This window comes from Geotrypetes seraphini, chromosome 13 (genome assembly GCF_902459505.1).
Source record: "Geotrypetes seraphini chromosome 13, aGeoSer1.1, whole genome shotgun sequence".
Classification (NCBI taxonomy): Eukaryota; Metazoa; Chordata; class Amphibia; order Gymnophiona; family Dermophiidae; genus Geotrypetes; species Geotrypetes seraphini.
Window position 1 is genome coordinate 39,795,596 of NC_047096.1, and position 19,353 is coordinate 39,814,948.

Sequence of the window (19,353 nt, forward strand, 5' to 3'; positions counted from 1 at the left end):
GGAATAAAGGCTGGAAGGCAGTAAGGGGGAGGCAGGCAGTCAGGCTGGCTTTGGCAAGGGTGGGGCACTAAGGACTTAGGAAGGGGCACTAAGGACATAGGAAGGAGACACTGGGGGCACTAAAGACATGAGAATGGGGGCACTAAGTACACAGGAAGGAGCACTGGGGGCATTAAGGATACAGAAAGAGGCACTAAGGACATAGGAAGGAAGAGGGAGGGAATAGAAAGGGACAATTGTTGGGCCTGAGTGCAGAAAGAAATAAATGAAAGAAAGGATACACAGTCAGAAGGAAACGCAACCAAAGACTCATGAAATCACCAGACAGCAAAGGTAGGAAAAATGATTTTATTTTCAATTTAGTGATCAAAATGTGTCAATTTTGAGAATTTATATCTGCTGTCTATATTTTGCACTATATTTGTCTATTTTTCTATAATTACTAAGGTGACATTGCATATTTTAAAGTCATCTGCCTTGACATCTTTGAAAACCCCCTAAATATAAATGATAATTAACATTTTCTCTGCTTATAGTGTGCTTTGTGTTTTTTTATTTTATTTTATGGTTACCATTATGAATTAATAAGATTATGTGTACACTAAAAATGAATGGAATAAATTGGGGGCGGGGCTAAGGCAGGATTGGGGTGGGGCTAGGATGGGATTGGGGGCGGGACTGACAATTAATAGATGTCCTGTTTTGATGAAAAAAATAAATGGTCATGTTAATTATACACTACTCTTTTGTTAGAGTGGTAGGTGAAGAACAGATTCAGGAACCAATGTCATTTGACAGAAAGTTTGAATATTTCTGGTGGTTCCGAAGTTTTTGTTGGGAAGACTCAATTGGCTACCGTGATTGTGACTTTTCTGCTGCAATTAGATTGTGATCTGGTTTTGATGAAATTTTAGAAACATCAAGTTAGGTTATTCTATGATGTAAAGTTGTGGATGTTTTCTGATATGGTTCGGGTCACATGGGCTCAATAGATTGGGGCTCATTTTCTTTATAAATTTCTATGTAAATGTGAACTATCACAATCATCATCCCCTTCTCTACACTATAGACTGAAACCAGACACTTCATTTCATCTGTCATTGATCACGTAGAACAATAGACAAAAAACTTCAAACTAAAACTTAACCCCCCCAAAAAACAAAATATTCATGGCCACCCCAATGAACAAATACAAAGTACCATCAATCAACTTTAAGGGAAAAACTTTCCTATTAACCCCACCATAAAAATCCTAGGAGTGACCAACAACTGACATTCGACGCTCACACCGACATCTTAGTAAAAAAAATGCATCTACCTTTTATGGAAACTACATGCAATAAAGCAATGTTACTTACCATAACAGTTGTTATCCAGGGACAGCAGGCAGCTATTCTCACTAGTGGGTGATGTCATCCGACAGAGCCCCGATACGGACGTCTCACAAGCATGTCTTGCTTGAAGAAACTCAGAAGTTTCGAGATGCCCGCACCACGCATGCGCCAGTGCCTTCCCGCCCGATGGTCCGGGCGTGTCTCCTCAGTTCAGGTAGCTAGCAGAGAAGCCAACCCAGGGGAGGTGGGTGGGACGTGAGAATAGCTGCCTGCTGTCCCTGGATAACAACTGTACGGTAAGTAACATTGCTTTATCCCAGGACAAGCAGGCAGGTATTCTCACTAGTGGGTGACCTCCAAGCTAACCTCAATGGGATGGTGGGAGAGTTGGCAACTTAGGAGAATAAATTTTGTAACACTGTTTGGCCAAACTGTCCATCCCGTCTGGAGAAAGTATCCAGACAATAATGAGAGGTGAATGGATGAACCGAGGACCAAGTGGCAGCCTTACAAATCTCCTCAATCGGTGTCGATCTGAGGAAGGCTACCGAGGCTGCCATTGCTATGACCTTATGGGCTGTGACCTTACAGGGAAAGGGCAATCCAGCCTGGGCATAGCAGAAAGAGATACAAGCCGCCATCCAGGTTGAGATGGTGCGCTTCGATACAGGTCGTCCCAACTTGTTTGGATCAAAGGAGATGAAAAGTTGAAGAGCAGTTCTGTGTGGCTTGGTGCGATCCAAGTAGAAAGCCAAAGCACGCTTACAGTCCAGAGCATGAAGAGCTGATTCTCCAGGATGAGAATGAGGCTTTGGAAAAAACTCTGGAAGTACAATGGATTGGTTGAGATGAAATTCAGAGACCACCTTAGGCAGGAATTTAGGACCACCTTGTTATGATGGAATACTGTGAAAGGTGGATCCGCCACTAAGGCCTGAAGCTCACTGACCCTGCGAGCAGACGTGAGGGCTACTAGAAAAACCACTTTCCAAGTGAGAAACTTTAGCGGAGCCTTGCTGAGAGGCTCGAAAGGAGGTTTCATAAGCTGAGAAAGGACAACATTGAGATCCCAAACCACTGGAGGAGGTTTGAGAGGGGGATTGACATGAAAAAGTCCTTTCATAAATCTGGAAACCACAGGATTAGCAGAGAGAGGTTTCCCTTGTAGAGGCTGATGGAAAGCCGCAATAGCACTCAGGTGGCCACGTATAGATGTAGACTTGAGACCAGACTGAGACAGGTGTAGAAGATAGTCCAATACAGAGGATAGGGAGGCTCGCTGAGGCTCCTTAGAATTGGAAACACACCATGAAGAAAATCTAGTCCATTTTTGGGAGTAGCATTGACGAGTAGCAGGCTTCCTGGAAGCCTCCAAGACATCCCTCACCGCCTGGGAAAACTGGTGAGGAGTTACGTTGAGAGGAACCAAGCTGTCAGGTGGAGAGACTGCAGGTTGGGGTGAAGTAGAGATCCCTGATGCTGAGTAAGCAGTGAAGGAAACACTGGAAGAAGGAATGGCTCCCTGCTGCTGAGATGAAGTAGAAGGGAGAACCAAGGTTGTCTGGGCCACCGAGGAGCTATCAGAATCATGGTGGCATGGTCGGACTTCAGCTTGACCAGAGTCTTTTGAATGAGAGGAAAGGGAGGAAACGCATACAGAAAGCGATTCCCCCAATCCAGTAGAAAGGTATCTGCCTCGAGACGATGAGGAGTGTAGATCCTGGAGCAGAATTGAGGCAGCTTGAAGTTGTGGGGAGACGCAAAGAGGTCGATCTGAGGCGTCCCCCAATGTGCAAATATCTGATGAAGGGGCTTGGAATGGAGTGTCCATTCGTGAGGTTGGAGAAGACGACTTAGGTTGTCTGCCAAGATATTGTCCTTCCCCTGAATGTAGACAGCTTTGAGGAAGGCATTGTGGCGGACCGCCCAATCCCAGACTCTGAGAGCTTCCTGGCAGAGGGAGGCCGAGCCCATGCCCCCCTGCTTGTTGACATAATACATGGCGACCTGATTGTCTGTGCGAATGAGGACCACCATGTCGTGAAGCAGATGTTGAAAAGCTTGAAGAGCATTGAAGATGGCTCTGAGCTCCAGAAGATTGATTTGATGGAGTTGGTCCGCACTGGTCCAGAATCCCTGAGTGCGAAGACCATCCAGATGAGCTCCCCAGGCATAGGTCGATGAATCGGTTGTGAGAACCTTCTGGTGGGGAGGAGTGTGAAACAGCAAACCTCTGGATAGATTCGAAGAGGTCATCCACCAAAGTAGAGACTGCCGAAGAGCAGGAGTGACTACGATGTGCCGAGTCAACAGATCTGACACCTGAGTCCATTGAGAAGCCAGGGTCCACTGAGGAATTCTGAGATGGAGTCTGGCAAAAGGCGTCACATGAACTGTAGAGGCCATGTGGCCCAGGAGAACCATCATGTGTCTCGCTGAGATGGACTGACGAGAAGACACAGACTGGCAGAGATGAAGAAGAGCATCCATGCGTTGAGGAGGAAGGAATGCCCTGAGTCGAATGGTGTCCAGGACCGCCCCGATGAAAGGGAGAGACTGGGTAGGCTGTAGATGAGATTTGGGGAAGTTGATCTCAAAGCCCAAACTCTGCAGGAAGTAAATAGTGGCCAGGGTCGCCGAGATGACCTCGGGAGCCGAGGGGGCCTTGATGAGCCAGTCGTCGAGGTAGGGAAATACCTGAAGACCCCTGGTCTAGAGTGCAGCGGTCACCATCACCAGACACTTCGTGAAGACTCTGGGAGACGAGGACAGGCCGAACGGCAGCACTCGGTACTGCAGATGTAGATGTCCCACCCGAAATCTGAGGAACTTGCGAGAGGCCGGATGAATAAGAATGTGAGTGTAGGCCTCCTTGAGATCTAGAGAGCATAACCAGTCGTTCTGCTCGAGGAGGGGATAGAGAGAAGCTAGGGTCAACATGCGAAATCTCTCTTTGACCAAGAACTTGTTGAGGACCCTGAGGTCCAGAATGGGTCACAGGTCGTCCGTCTTCTTCGGAACAAGGAAGTACCGGGAGTAAAACCCCCGGTTGTGCTGGTCCACAGGGACCGGCTCGACGGCATGAAGCCGGAGCAAAGCTTGAGCTTCCTGAAGAAGAAGGGCGGTCTGAGTCAAGTTGGAAGGATACTCTCTGGGAGGGTGGTCCGGAGTTACCGATGGAATTGAAGAGAGTACCCCTCCCTGATGATAGTAAGGACCCAGAGGTCGGTGGTGACAGCCTCCCATCAATGATAAAATTGATGGAGGTGCCCCCTGATGGGAAAAACAGGAGGAGGCAGAACAAGGTTGGTTATGCCCTCTAAGAGACAGTCAAAAAGGCTGAGGAGCCTTGGGGACAGCAGACGGCTGAGGCTTTTGCTGAGCTTTCGGAGGAGGCTGCCGCTTCGCTGGTTGCCTCGCAGGTGGAGCTTGCCTCGGTTGATAACGCCGTTGATAAATCAAGGGCGGTCGAGAGGGTCGAGACTGCTGAGGCTTAGGCTTCGGCCGAAGAATGGACTGAAAGGACTTTTCATGATCAGACAATTTCTTCGTGACTGTCTCGATAGATTCGTCAAAAAGATCCGCCCCAGCACACGGAACGTTTGCCAGTCGGTCCTGAAGATTCGGGTCCATGTCAATGGTACGCAGCCAGGCCAAACGGCGCATCGCCACAGAGCAGGCAGCAGCCCGGGCCGAGAGCTCGAAGGCATCATAGGAAGATTGCATCAACTGAAGACGAAGCTGGGACAGCGAAGCAACTACCTCCTCGAACTCAAAACGAGCCTGGGACTCGATGTAGGGCGTAAACTTCTGAAGCACAGAAAGAAAAAATTCCAAATGTGGCAAAGTGGAAATTATAATTCAGAACTCGGGACGCCATTATAGAATTCTGATAGATGCGTCGTCCAAACTTATCCATGGTTCTGCCCTTGCGGCCCGGAGGCACCGAAGCATACACCTGGGCTGGATGAGACCGCTTGAGAGAGGATTCGACCAGAAGGGACTGGTGCGAAAGTTGAGGACCCTCGAAGCCCTTATGATGCACCGTGCGATACCGAGCATCCAATTTTCCAGGGACCGCAGGGATAGAGTAAGGAGACTCAAAACATCTCATGATGGTCTGGTCGAGGAGCTTATGCAGAGGCAGGCGCACGGACTCGGCTGGGGGATGAGGCAAGTGCATGGTATCGAGGTACTCCTTGGAGTATCGAGAACCAGAATCGAGGGTAATGTCCAGGTCATCCGCCATTTGTCTTAGAAACGAGGAAAAAGACAGTTGGTCCGCCAGCGCCGGTCGTCGAGAAGGACTGGAAGAAGACGAGGCCTCGGGTTCTACAGAGGCCTGCGAACAACAGGGTGAGTGAAAAACATCGGGGTCTTCGAACTCCGGACCCGGAGGAGGAGACACAGCCGAAGCAGAGTACCCCATACGAGGCAATTTCTTTTGAGGAGAGACGGTCGAGTGCCAAGAGGAATGCCTCGAAGAGTGCCTGGATCAATGCCCCTCTCGATGCCTGGAGGGGGATCGAGACCGCCGGTGAGAATACTGATCCCCAGAAGCCTCCAAAGAGCAGATAGGACTCGAGGCCGTAGATCAGAGAGGCGGAAGATTCGACACCTCCCGAGACGCCGCCCAGGCTTGATAGGGGGTTCGGAAGAACTCGTCCTGTTTCTTGCTATGCCCAGGACTGGGAGGCCCCGAGGGTGGATGCCACACTGTGTCATGGGGAGGGGTAATAGGCTCCAAGGGAGGCAAGTCACTAAGGGAGGCCTTCCTCGAGGGAATCGGCTCCAAGGGAGGCATGTCACTAAATGAGGCCTTCCTCGAGGGACCGGTCACCGACCGCCGCTCCTCCTCGCCGAGCAACGAGGTCGTGCGTCGCGGAGGAGGAGGAGGGGGCGGCCCGCCCCTCGGAATCGGAACTGGGAAGTCACCCTTGATCGTGGCAATCAGCCGAGGTCCCATGGTGGTCATGAGTTCCACAAACTGAGCCTCCAAAATGGACCGCAACGAAGCCGATATGGAGGGATCCGCACCAAAAGGGGGCCCTTCCGCACAGTCTCCGCGCTCTTTCGGTTCCGAGTGCTTTTGCTTGCCAGCCTTCGGCACTTTGAGCACCACCGGTGGAACTGTAGGGGTCGGTACCTGTTCCGAGGAGACGGAGGAAGGCACCGGCGCCGAGGTCGAGGCCGAAACCGGTGTAAACGATGCCGGTTTCAGAAGGCCCGAAGCAGCAGGGGAGGCAGAGGGCTTCGCAGACGGAGTCGAAGCACCAGTCGATGTCGAAGCCGAAGGATCCAACACAGCTTCCATCTTGAACATCGACTCCCACAAAAAACAGCGGCGTTTAAACGCTCGCGCTGTGAGAGTGGAGCAAGGCCGGCACGATTTCGGAAAGTGGTCCGGACCCAGACACTGCAGGCAGCATCGATGCGGGTCCGTGAGCGAAATCGCGCGCTGGCACTTGCTACACTTTTTAAAACCGGTGATCGGCCGGGACATAGGCCGGAAAAGCTCCGCCGCAAGGTCGAAGGCGCGGGGCCCAAGCCACGCGGCCAACCCGGTGTCGGAAGAAAAATTTTTTTTTTTTTTTAAAGAAATCAAAGAAAGAAACAAATGCACGGCAAGAGCAAAAGAACTCAAACCGCGGCGATGCAGAAGGCGAAAAAACGGGTACAATTGGCGCAGAATTGAAGTAAACTTCTCAGCTCCACGGAAGAAAAAGAACTGAGGAGACATGCCCGGACCATCGGGCGGGAAGGCACTGGCGCATGCGCGGTGCGGGCATCTCGAAACTTCTGAGTTTCTTCAAGCAAGACATGCTTGTGAGACGTCCGTATCGGGGCTCTGTCGGATGACATCACCCACTAGTGAGAATACCTGCTTGCTTGTCCTGGGATAAAACCATATTTCAATTTTGCATCATTCAGACTGTTAGTGCAATCACTAATCCTAAACTCACTGGACTACTGCAACATCATTTACCTAGGATCCCACAAAAAAAACTACCAAAAGATTGAGAACAATCCAAAACACAGCCATACAACTGATTTTTGACCTGAAAAAATCCGATTACATCACTCCATATTTCAAAAAAACTGCACTGGCTACCAGTAGATGCCAGAATAATTTTCAAATTTGGTTGTCTATGCTTCAAAACAGTATTCGGTACTGCACCCACCTACCTTCTGAAACACTTTGGGGTCCTTTTACAAAGCCATGCTAGCAGTTTTATCGCACGCACCGGATTAGCGTGCGCTAGCCGGAAATCTACTGCCTGCTCAAAAGGAGGCGGTAGCGGCTAACGCGTGCGGCAATCTAGCCCGCGCTATTCCATGCATTAAGGCCGTAGTGTGGCTTTGTAAAAGGAGCCCTTTGTTCTCCAAAACAAACTCCACCTCTCACACAGAACACTATTATTTGTCTTTCCAAAATCCAAAGGATTCCTCGACAAGACACTTTCCTTCCAAGCAGGAAGGTGGAACAATACTCTAAGTGACTTATTCCTTAACTCACCGTCATACCAATCATTCAGAAGATCACTGAAATCCCATTTATTTGATAAATTTGTTTAAACTTCATCAAATGATTTCTTCTATGTCTACTTGCATGCTCCTGCTTTCTGATATATATAATTATGTTACATGCCTATTTGTTTATTCCTAATTCATGATCTTGATGTAAATTCACTGCATTCCTGCAGCCTCTCTTGTTGTAAACCGTCTTGAACTGAAAGGTATGACGGGATAACTGCATGGGTCAATGATTGGCTAAGTGGAAGACTTCAAAGGGTGGTGGTTAACGGTACCCTCTCTAAAACATCGGAGGTGACCAGTGGAGTACTGCAGGGCTCAGTCCTGGGTCCACTCCTTTTCAACATATTCATAGGGGATCTGACTCAGGGGCTTCAGGGTTAAATAACATTATTCGCCGATGACGCCAAACTATGTAATATAGTAAGTGAATGCAATTTGCAGGATGGTATGGCACAGCACCTGTTTACATTGGAAAGATGTTCCTCGACCTGGCAGCTGGGCTTCAACACTAAGAAATGTAAGATTATGCACCTTGGTAGCGGTAATCCATGCAGAACTTACACCTTGAATGGAGAAACTTTAACTAGGACTTCAGCAGAACGAGATTTAGGAGTAATCATTAGTGCAGACATGAAAACTGCCAATCAAGTAGAGAAGGCTTCATCTAAGGCAAGGAAGAAAATGGGATGTATCAATAGAAGTTTTGTCAGCTGGAAGCCTGAAGTCATAATGTCATTGTACAGAACCATGGTGAGACCTCATCTGGAATACTGTGTACAGTTCTGTAGGCCACATTACCGTAAAGATGTGCTCAGAGTCGAAACGGTTCAGAGGATGGCCACCAGGATGATCTCGGGGCTCAAGGGTCTCTCGTACGAAGAGAGACTAAACAAATTGCAGCTCTACACTCTAGAGGAACATAGGGAGAGGGGAGACATGATTGAGACATTTAAATACATCACAGGACGTATCGAGGTGGAAGATGATATCTTCTTTCTCAAAGAACCCTCTGCCACAAGAGGGCATTCGCTCAAACTCAGGGGCGGGAAATTTCATGGCGACATCAGGAAGTATTTCTTCACAGAAAGAGTGGTTGACTGTTGGAATAAGCTTCCAGTGCAGGTGATCGATGCCTATGTGGGATCCCTACGAGAGTCGAACTGAAGAATTGGTCACTAGGTATAGACTTAAGAGGATGGGTCAGTAGAGTGGGCAGACTTGATGGGCTATAGCCCTTTTCTGCCATCAGCTTTCTATGTTTCTATGATATAAATAAAGCAATTATTACTATTATTATTAAACGTAAACATCTCTGAGATTAAAGTACCAGATCCAAAATGCTGAGAATGGGTAATTTTCATGTTTCACAGTCTGAAAAAGTTACCTGTTTCAACTATAATTATTTTATTTTTGTACATAATAGGATGGAGTCTGGACTTCAGTATTACAAATTGTTTAACAGAATTCATTCAAATATAATTTTTTGTTTCTGGAGGCTATAGTCATTTTTTCCCCAGAGATGTTCATGAACATACAGATGTGAAGTATGGTTTTTTTTCTTTAGTCTTCTTGATTATTTTTCTTTTTGACTAATAAGAGCCTTTGGTCTTATTCAAGTATGGGAACTTAACTCTGCGACAGTAAGCTGTTCTCTATCTGGGTGTCTACAATACTAGATGGCTTGATCATACTTCAGTATAGTTCAGTTGTCCTTAATATACATTTTTCCCCTAAATTTCTCCTATGATTTCTCTCCAACCCCCCACCCCTCCCCGGACTGTAAGGACCCAATTCTATTTAATAGCAATTTTCAGTTAAAGGCACTAATTAAGCCTAACTGAATAATTAAGTTAGGTGTCCAGATTGGCTACGTGCACCCATCTAGACACCTAACTTTAGATGTCTTTTATAGCATCAGGGCTTAAGTGCCATGAATATTTTATTAATAATTTCTTCAGTTCTTTTCCTGTATTATTAATAATTTTTCTCTCATCCTGGTAATAGCCTATCAAGTGTATACTCGTGTAATAGTTTAAAAATTTGCATAAATAAAAAAAAAAGAAGGAGGAGAAAAAAAGAATGATTGCTTTGTTCAATAGAACTGAACTGACTGAGCTCGGTGCCACTGCACAGGGCAGGAAAAGGTTTTTGCCTTTTCCAAAAATATCTGGAAGAATTTGTCTGCTTGGTGTTTGGTATGGTCATATGACCCATGTATGCTTCAGTGAATTGCTCATAATCTGAGAATATAAAGGAAGAATGGAAGGAAAATCCATTTATTACAGAGCCAGTAACTAGGAATGCTAAAGAACAGCTTTGCTCATTCAATCTTCCACAAGGGCAAAACATATAGAGATGGGTTGTAGGCAGTTGATATGCTTCCACATCCTGGAGTTGGTTGCTTATGTGAGGAGATATGAAAGAAACAACAGTAAAAGGGAAAAGTTTCCAGCACTATGATAGCCAATGAGTAAATGAAGAGTTGAAAAGAAGGATGGGATGTATGAGGAAGACTTGTGTAGCTAGCTGAAGCAGGAGAGATGTGACATTTATAGTGTAAAGAAGCTAGCTGTTTTGTGAAGAATTGGAAGAACTGAGCCTGTATGGGATTGGGAGATCAAACGAAAAAGGTTGGGGCAGACAGATGGGAAAAACTGAGCCTAAGCGGGAAGAGAGAATGATGGGGTGGTCAAGCCTGGGAAGCATGCCAAGCTAGGAGTTGTGATAGGAATCCTGCACAAAAAGTTTTGGGTTTCTTTTAATTCTGCATCTGAGTAAAAACATTTTTGTATTGCATCTTTGCTACTTAAATACACTAATTATATTGTGATATGTGAATAAAGTAAGCAAATTTTAAAAGTATTGCACACAGAATTTATCATTTTTCATGCAGATTCCCCCAGGAATAGATGTAGCAATGAATAGATATGGTGTTGGGAAATGTTAGACCAAGAGTTCTTGATTAGTTAATATATAAGCAGTGGGCTGAATAATTACAGTAATTGTTGTATTTAGTTGTGGAAGCAAGTACTGTCAATACAGTAACTGACCTGAGTATGGAAGATATTACAGAAAAAAGGGGGAGTGGTGAAGGATGAATACAGTGATTGCTAGATTGAGTAGGTGCTGAAGTGAATAAAACATATGTTAAATGATCAAATAGTTTCTGGGATGAGTGTAGCAGATGTTAAAAGGGTGATGGGATGAGTATGATATTTGTCTGCACAATTAAGTCCTGAAGAGGATAATTAAGTAACTAAGTAGGCATAACTAGGTATAGTAGAATAACTGACTCGATCTGAGATGGGTATGACAGATGTCTGAATGACTGAATAGGTGTTGAGTTAAGTTGTGAGGCTGGGATGAAAGGCGGTGTGAGCTAAGGTACTATGCGTGATAGGGTGAGCATCTATGTGTTAGATGGCATGGGAGGAACTAAGGTGGAAGAAAGTGAATATTAAGAAGCATGGGGTATTGTGGTGGAAGTATCTGCTGAGGTGTGATGACACTAAGAAGAGTGGTTAGTTAGTGGTTTGGGGAGGTTAGCTTGTAATTAGAGAAGGATGTTTGAGGGCCTGGTTAGCTCTTTTGTGGAGACATGGCATGTGATGAGAATAAGGATGTTTGGGGAGCACAGTGATGTTCAGAGTAGTGTGGGATATTGTTGGGAGGCATTTTGGGGAGATGAGTGCATGTGTAAGAGGAAATAGGCAAATAGACAAGCAAGGAAATATTGGGGCTGCACTGAGGAGGTGTCAGCTTTTAGATTGTGGACAGGTGTGACCTAGAGGTGAGCTGCACAGTAGATATTTGTGTAGTAAATAGGTGATTATGAGTAAGATGCATGTATGCAGAATCAGGAAAACTGAGGTTAAGAAGTGGATACCTGTATACTGTAAGGGGAATCAAGAGGTGTGCCAGGTAAAGCTGGAGGGTGAGAGCAGCTGTATAAGTGTTAGTGGGGCAGAATAGTAGATCATGGTAGAAAGAAGCGAATATATGAAGAAAGCGACAGGGATAGGGGGTGGGGTATAAATTGAAGGAAAGGGGAAGTCCAGCTTAGGAGCTGGGCTTAGAGGGAATGGGTTTTTACCTGCGAACAAAGAACACCCCCAACAGCAGAAGCATGAAGGCTCCGAGTCTCCGGCGCTGCTCTCGCCTCATCCTCAGCCCCCTGACCCTATCGGGTACCGACTGGGATGAAAAGGCGGCGGAGGAGTAGGCGCGGCAGCTGCACGTGCTGCGCAGTCAGAGGGGAACGAACGCGTTCCGAATCTGGACCATTAGTGTCAAGCGCCCCCGCGCGTCTCGTACCAAGCACCGAGACAGAACCTTGCCCCAACCTCCTACTGCTTCCTGGTTGCCAAGGCGACGCCAAGCCGCCGATCTTCCCGCCTTTCTGTGTCCGCTGTCCTCTGATTGGTTGGAAGGTTTTGTTTTGAGGTATAAGAGTGGGGGAAACTACCAAGTTAGAGATGCAGCGCGGCCAAAACAGGGAAAAGCCGGACCAAGTTGGACTCCTTCATTTACTGTACCCTACAGCGTGGGGGGGGGGGGGGGGACACTAGCCTAAAACCTTTCAAGCATGTGCATAGGCTGGAAGGGGTAGTGCTACCCTAAGTGTTGCGTGGTCCTCCTCTGAGGTTGCCAGATTTTTGGCAGGCAACTCTAGAACGCTTGTTATATCAAAACCCGCAGGGGAGGGAAAGCCCGAGAGGTCCCGTTCCACCACTAAGGATTGGGACAGGGAGATGACGAAATATTCTCCTCTCCCGTCCATACAGCTCATGACACTCCCAAGCTGACAGAAATTTAGATAGAAACATTCTGCAGGTCACACTGTAATCACGGTCTAAGGCAAACACTGCACTCCATTTGAATGGCTGAAAGAAAGGTACATGAAGAACACCATAGAAAAATTCCTTCTACTACCAAGCATTGTGAAACATAACATTTGCAAATAAATAAATAACCAAACAAACCCACGCACTGGGTGTACCTACAGCAAAGCTGCCTTCTCAAACCACTACCACTCATTTAGAATTCAAACAGCAACATCACTCCATCCCTACATACGAAAAGCAGTGTAGCAGTACACTAAGACCCACTAAGACAGATTGCTAAAGATCTCTACCATAATTCCTTATCACAGGCAGAAACATAAACAGATCCTCAACCAATACAGAAAATTGGACCACACCTATGAAATGCACAAATAAAAACAAATGGGATCTTCCAAAGCTAGATTTTGCATGCAATGCAAAACTGGATAAACACAAACAAGAAATACATTTTCTCCTGCCCAACAAGCTAGCCAGAGTAGAATGTTTTACCTTTCTCAAAGATACATTATTATTCTAATTACAGCAAAACCTTGGTTTGTGAGCATAATTTGTTCCAAAAACATGCTTGTAATCCAAAACACTCATATATCAAAGCAAATTTCCCCATAAGAAATAATGGAAATTCAGACAATTCGTTCCATAACCCCAAACCTTTAACACAAAATACTGTACGTACTCGTATTGCAAGACCTTGCTCATTTAGAAGTCACTACACTCCTGCAACGTCAAAGAGAGAAGAACCATCGGTTCAGTTGTGACTGTGTGATCCATATATACTGTATGTACTCATATTGCAAGACCTTGCTTGTTTATCAAGTTAAAATTTAATAAAATGTTTTGCTTGTCTTGCAAAACATTTGCATACCAAGTTACTTGCAATCCATGGTTTTACTGTACTTTGTTCCTGGTCTTTTTTTTATTATTATTTGTCTTAAAAGTCTTTTTCCAGTGTCTACTGATCACTTTGTTTTTATTGCTCTCCTCTTCCATACATCTGACTTCAGTGTTTCACTTTCAACTCATTTTGCTCCATTTGTCTACTTCTACCCTACCTTTTTATCTATTCTTAGTCTCTGTCAGGCACAGGTAGGCCAACGCAGAAAGCCTAACTGCGTGGTTTCTAGAGGTTTCTAATGGCCAAGAACCGAGCATGGATGTTAACTTGCACAGACATGGCCACACATTGCATTAAAATGGATAATGAGACATAGAAGTAATCACATTTTTCACTAGGTCTGGGGAAGCATTAAAAAGTTAGTGGAGAAGATTTTAACTTGTCAGTTTTGTGTAGGGGGAGGGGGATTGGCAACCAGAAGCACCTGCAAGTTTCAAAGACTGACATGAGGTAATAGAGCTTGTGCTCATGTTGGAACAAAATTAAAGTGTCAGCAGATATCAGTGCCTATTATTCTGGACATAAATATCAACCCTGCAACAATTTTACATAATTTTTTGATATTTATGCACAGAAGAATGGGCACTAATATATTTTAACAGTTTTGTTTTTGTTCCAACATGTGTACAAGAAGCTGCACTTATCGCAAAACTTTTGTGTGCATTCATCATCTGGCAGACTCCCCCTGATTTGCACACCAAGTTCTGCACTCATAAAATTTGCATATACCATGTTTCCCCGAAAATAAGCCCTAGCATCATTTTCAGGGTAGGTCTTAATATAAGTCCTACCCCATAAATCAAGTTTCAAGTTTATTAAAAGTTTGTTGCATAAGCAATATCAAATACTTCAATGCATATGACAATTTAAAATTAGGAGACAAAAATAAAACAATTTGTACACATAAACATACAATGTATGTACACAAGTAATTAGCGATACAAAAGGGAAGAGGGGTGAACTACAATCTTTGAGGAACATACAATGTATGTACACAAGTAATTAGCGATACAAAAGGGAAGAGGGGTGAACTACAATCTTTGAGGAAAGTAAAAGTACATTTAAGGAAAAAACAACATCAGGAGGGTGATGAAGAATATTTTATAAATATGGCTAAGCCTATAAAGAGGATAAGGGAGGTTGTGACCTATACATAAGGTCTGGTTAAAATTAGGTATTTGAGCCTGGGATTAATGATAGATGAATTATCCTTTCTATGACTCAAATGCATCTTTGTACAGGTAGCATTTTAATGTGCTTTTAAATTTTCTAATGAGGTTTCTCCACATAGATAGATTGGTAAGTTATTCCAAAGCTGGGGTGCTATGACTGAAAAAATTGTAGCCCTAGTCCCGGGATTCTCTGACAACTCTTCAACCCGTACCCCCACCACCACACAGCCGAACCCCTGCTGATCCTCCATCCTTCCCTACCCGCTGACCCCTACTTTCATCCAGCAGTGTCGGTCCAGCAGCACTCTAAACAGGCTGCTTCGGCCTTGTCCATCAGGGTTTCACTCTGCCGCGTACTGATGCAAGGGTTCTGCTGCACAGGGGGATGGGAGGGAGGGGAAGAAAGATGCTGCACATGTGGGGGAGAGAAAAGAAAGAGGAAGAATTGGGGTGGAGAGGAAGGGAGAGATGGGTCATGTGCATACCCCCAAAATAAGACCTAGTGCCTTTTTTGGGCCCCAAATGAATATAAGACACTCTCTTATTTTCATGGAAATACGGTATTTAGTTTGCTGCATGTCACTCCCTCACCCCCAGGCCTATTGCCGCAGCCATAACCCCAGCACTGATGCTAAGTCTTCCTTCACCGACCTGTACACCAGTGCTGCAAGACCCTACCCTGTCTTTCTGTCAGAAGGAGAAGCTTTCAATCATTTGTCATAAAAACCTCTTTTCTGAAAGTTTTCTTGAAAGAGGAAGGTTTTTATTCCGATGATTGAAAGCTTGTCAAGCACAGACTGGGGGGGGGGTGTTAGCTTCTGAGGCTCTTCCTTCCAAACACTCTTAATTGTCGATTAAGAAGTTAATTGGGTTTGTTTGAGAAATACATTTTTGGTGAAGTACAAGGTTCTTTATGTTCTTCACTTCTCATTCTGTATTCTGGAATAGTGACATACACATTTAAGATCTGAGACTCTTGCTATTTTAGACACTGACACTTGTAAAATGGATCTTCCCATGCATGTAGCCAGCACATATACATCCATTCCTGCATATATTTTAGATACAGCTCTAAGTCAGCAGATTCTTTTCTAAAATACTAGCAGAAATTGACTCAATTTGACCCGAACGTCTCAATTTCTATTTCTCATGCTCTATCCAAAATGTAACTTCACTTTATGAAGCTAATAGTTTAGTTTTATTAATATTAACTTCTACATTTTCTCTAGAGAGTGATCCCTAACTTCTCACAAATGGCATTAAGGGTAATGTTCCCACAGGAATATGTTACATAAATTTAGAATTGGGAGGAACTGGTCTCACAGCCACATGGAAATACAGTAAAGACACAGAGGCTGATGGTACCATGTACTAACAGATTTATTGAGCCATGAGCTTTCAATGACCAGAGTCCAATCTGTCAAATGCAGAGGATCAATACCAATACTTTAGCCAAAGCGAGATGCCAGCTGTGGCAACTAAGAAGGTATGTACATACTCAGGACATTAATCAATGATCCAGCAATACTACACTGAACTGTGGCAACTAAGAAGGCATATATGTACTCAGGACATTGATCAATGATCCAAGAATACTACATCAAGTTACTCAAACTGAAATCCCATTCTGCCATAGACCTTTGACAAGTCACTTTCTCTCCCTGTGCCTTAGTTCCAGTGCTGGCTCTGCTCCGGACTCTGGGTTACCCTGAATACATCCTTCTCTTTGGCCTCAATTTATTCAGTTGTCATTGAACAGTAATATTACCCATCCATTGCCTCAGGTACAAGCAGATTGTAAGCCCTCTAGGAACAGAAAAATATCTAATGTAGCTGTATAATGAGAAAGGTGAGAGATGCTCATAAATCCAAATTACTCCTTCTGCCCTGTGTAACAGGAGAGGTATATCTGGCATCAAAGAAGCCTGGGGTGATTATATTTATGAAATAATGGGTTCTAGCTACTTAGATGGCTCCTTAGTTGGCCAATTCAAACATTATGGCCTACCAAAGATGTTATTAACTTGTAGAACATTTATACTGTACAATTCCCACAGGACCTAGGAGAGATCTTAATCACTCCAATCATAAAGGATCACAAAGGCCCAATAGATAGCCCCTCCAACTACAGACCTATCGCTTCAATACCATTGTACGTTAAAATAATAGAAGGCCTAGTGGCACAATACCTCACCGAATATCTGGAAAAACATAACCTACTCCACCCCTCACAATCAGGATTCCAAACTAACCATAGTACAGAAACACTACTTGTCACATTACTAGATACAGCCCGACAACACATCAGTAAAGGAAAAAAAATTATATTAATACAATTAGACTTCTCAGCAGCATTTGACCTAGTTGACCATACCTTATTACTACAAATTCTCGACGCCATAGGAATCTCAGGCAAGGTCTACAAATGGTTTCAGGGGTTCCTCAAATCTAGAACCTACAGGGTAAAATACAATGATATCAAATCAGAACCATGGACAAATCCCTGCGGAGTTCCACAAGGATCACCTCTCTCACCTACGCTCTTCAACCTCTTTATCTCCTCCCTAGGAGCCACTTTAGATACCCTAGATGTCACATCTTTCAGCTATGCTGATGACATCACCATAATCCTCCCCTTCGACCCATTAGAGACCACCACCACAACAAAGCTAGAAACAACCTTAGACAAAGTAGAAAAATGGATGATGGATCACAAACTAAAACTAAATTCTGAAAAAACAAAATTCCTTTTGCTCGAAAAAGCCCAAACTCCTACCATCACTGAACTGAAAATCAAAAATACCAAATACCCAATACAACCCGAACTAAAACTCCTAGGAGTTACGATAGACAGATGTTGCACAATGCAGCCCCAGATCAACAAAACAACCCAGAAAGCTTTTCTAACCATGAGAAATCTCCGTAAAATCAGAAAATTCTTTGACCAAGCACAATTTAGACTAATCGTCCAATCCCTAGTCTTAGGTCTGCTGGATTATTGCAACTCCCTATATCTTCCTTGTCCAGCCACTATGATAAAACAACTCCAGACCATACAAAACACCGCCCTCAGATTGATCTACTCACTCAAAAAATATGATCACATAACAACTGCCTTCTTAGACTCTCACTGGCTACCCATACAAGCACGAATCCAATTCAAATTCCACTGCCTGATATTCAAAGCATTACACGGCTCTTCCCCCTCCTATCTAAACAACCGCTTAAACCAAATCTCCACCTCAAGACACAGAAGAACCTCGAACCCTTTCGCCTTCCCCACACTCAAAGGCACACAACGCAAGAAAATGTTTGACAACCACAAGCAGCAAAAATCAACCATTCCATCTCCAATCTTATGACAATATCAGACAACTTCAAAACATTCAGAAAAGAAATCAAAACCCTGCTTTTCAAAAAATTCATCCAAATATCTTAACCCCTCCTCTTTTACCTCCAGAAGATTCACCTACCTTCAGATAACCTTCCCCCAAATTACCCACCTTAACACCTTCCAATTAAACAAATACCATAAATAGATTGTAACCTACCCTCTCTAACTGCATTCATATGTATTTTTCATACAGTTCTTCACTGTCAGTTTAATTTCCATCCTATAAGTTCACATAGAATTTTTCTTTTTTCAACCATCTTTATTTTCTCTTCTTTATTAATTTCCAGGTACTTTAGTTAGATTGTGAGCCTTCGGGACAGTAAGGGAATTTTTTAAGTACCTTCTTACTTCTCATTTATAATCTTAATGTATATTTTCTTCAAACCGCTTAGAACCTAACGGATGTAGCGGTATATAAGAAATAAATTACATTACATTACATTACATTAAATGAATCTGGCTGTCCTTCAGATCTCCACCTGACTCTCTGATACAAACTAGTTTCCTAAGTGCAGCAAAAATCTATCACTAAGAAATATGCCTATGCATTCTTGCTACAGGGCAGCTGCAGTGCCACTATGAAATGCTTCAAGATACTTTCACATGTTCAATATGATGTCTAGCCTATCATTCTCATCAGCAACACCCATGACAAAGCCACTTTTATCAGTCCCAGTTCTCCTCACCATTTATATGTTTTCTGATGACTACAGTTATAAAACTTGTATATTATATATGTTGGACACTAGATCTGCCCACAGCAATAAATGTGAGGACATTTTGGCCCAGATTCTGTATAGGACGCCCGGGAAGGGCGTCCTATACAGACAGAATCGGGCCTAGACCCACCCAAAATAAATCCGATCTTGTTACAGACACCGGTTACAGAACCGGGTTACAATAGACAAGGCAACTATACTTAATCATTGCAAGGGATCTCCCTGCCGCGATTAGTATAGCGGCCTTGGCTGCGGCCGCCAGTCTCCACCCTCCCCCTAAACGAACGAGGCAGGAGGGATGCCCAATCCCTCCTGCTGAAAAACCCCCTACCTGCCCCACCTCTCCTGCCGGTAGCCCCCCCCCCCGATTGCGGCAACCCCTCCTGCTTGATGACCACCCACCCTTTCCCGAAGATCGTCAGCAGGAGGGTGCCCAATCCCTCCTGCCAGAACCCCCC

The 19,353-nt window shown here is 44.6% G+C and overlaps 1 protein-coding gene across 2 annotated transcripts in view; it reads right to left on the reverse strand.

The window, feature by feature from the left end:
- GLB1L2 (galactosidase beta 1 like 2) overlaps positions 1 to 12,195 on the reverse strand; it is a 228,484-nt gene extending 216,289 nt beyond the window's left edge. For both annotated transcript variants that reach the window (XM_033919320.1, XM_033919318.1), the window contains exon 1: positions 11,965 to 12,195. In XM_033919320.1, coding sequence (XP_033775211.1) covers positions 11,965 to 12,035 — 71 coding nt within the window. In that variant the 5' untranslated portion in view covers positions 12,036 to 12,195. The remainder of the gene's footprint in view (positions 1 to 11,964) is intronic.
- Between the last annotated feature and the right edge of the window lie 7,158 nt (positions 12,196 to 19,353).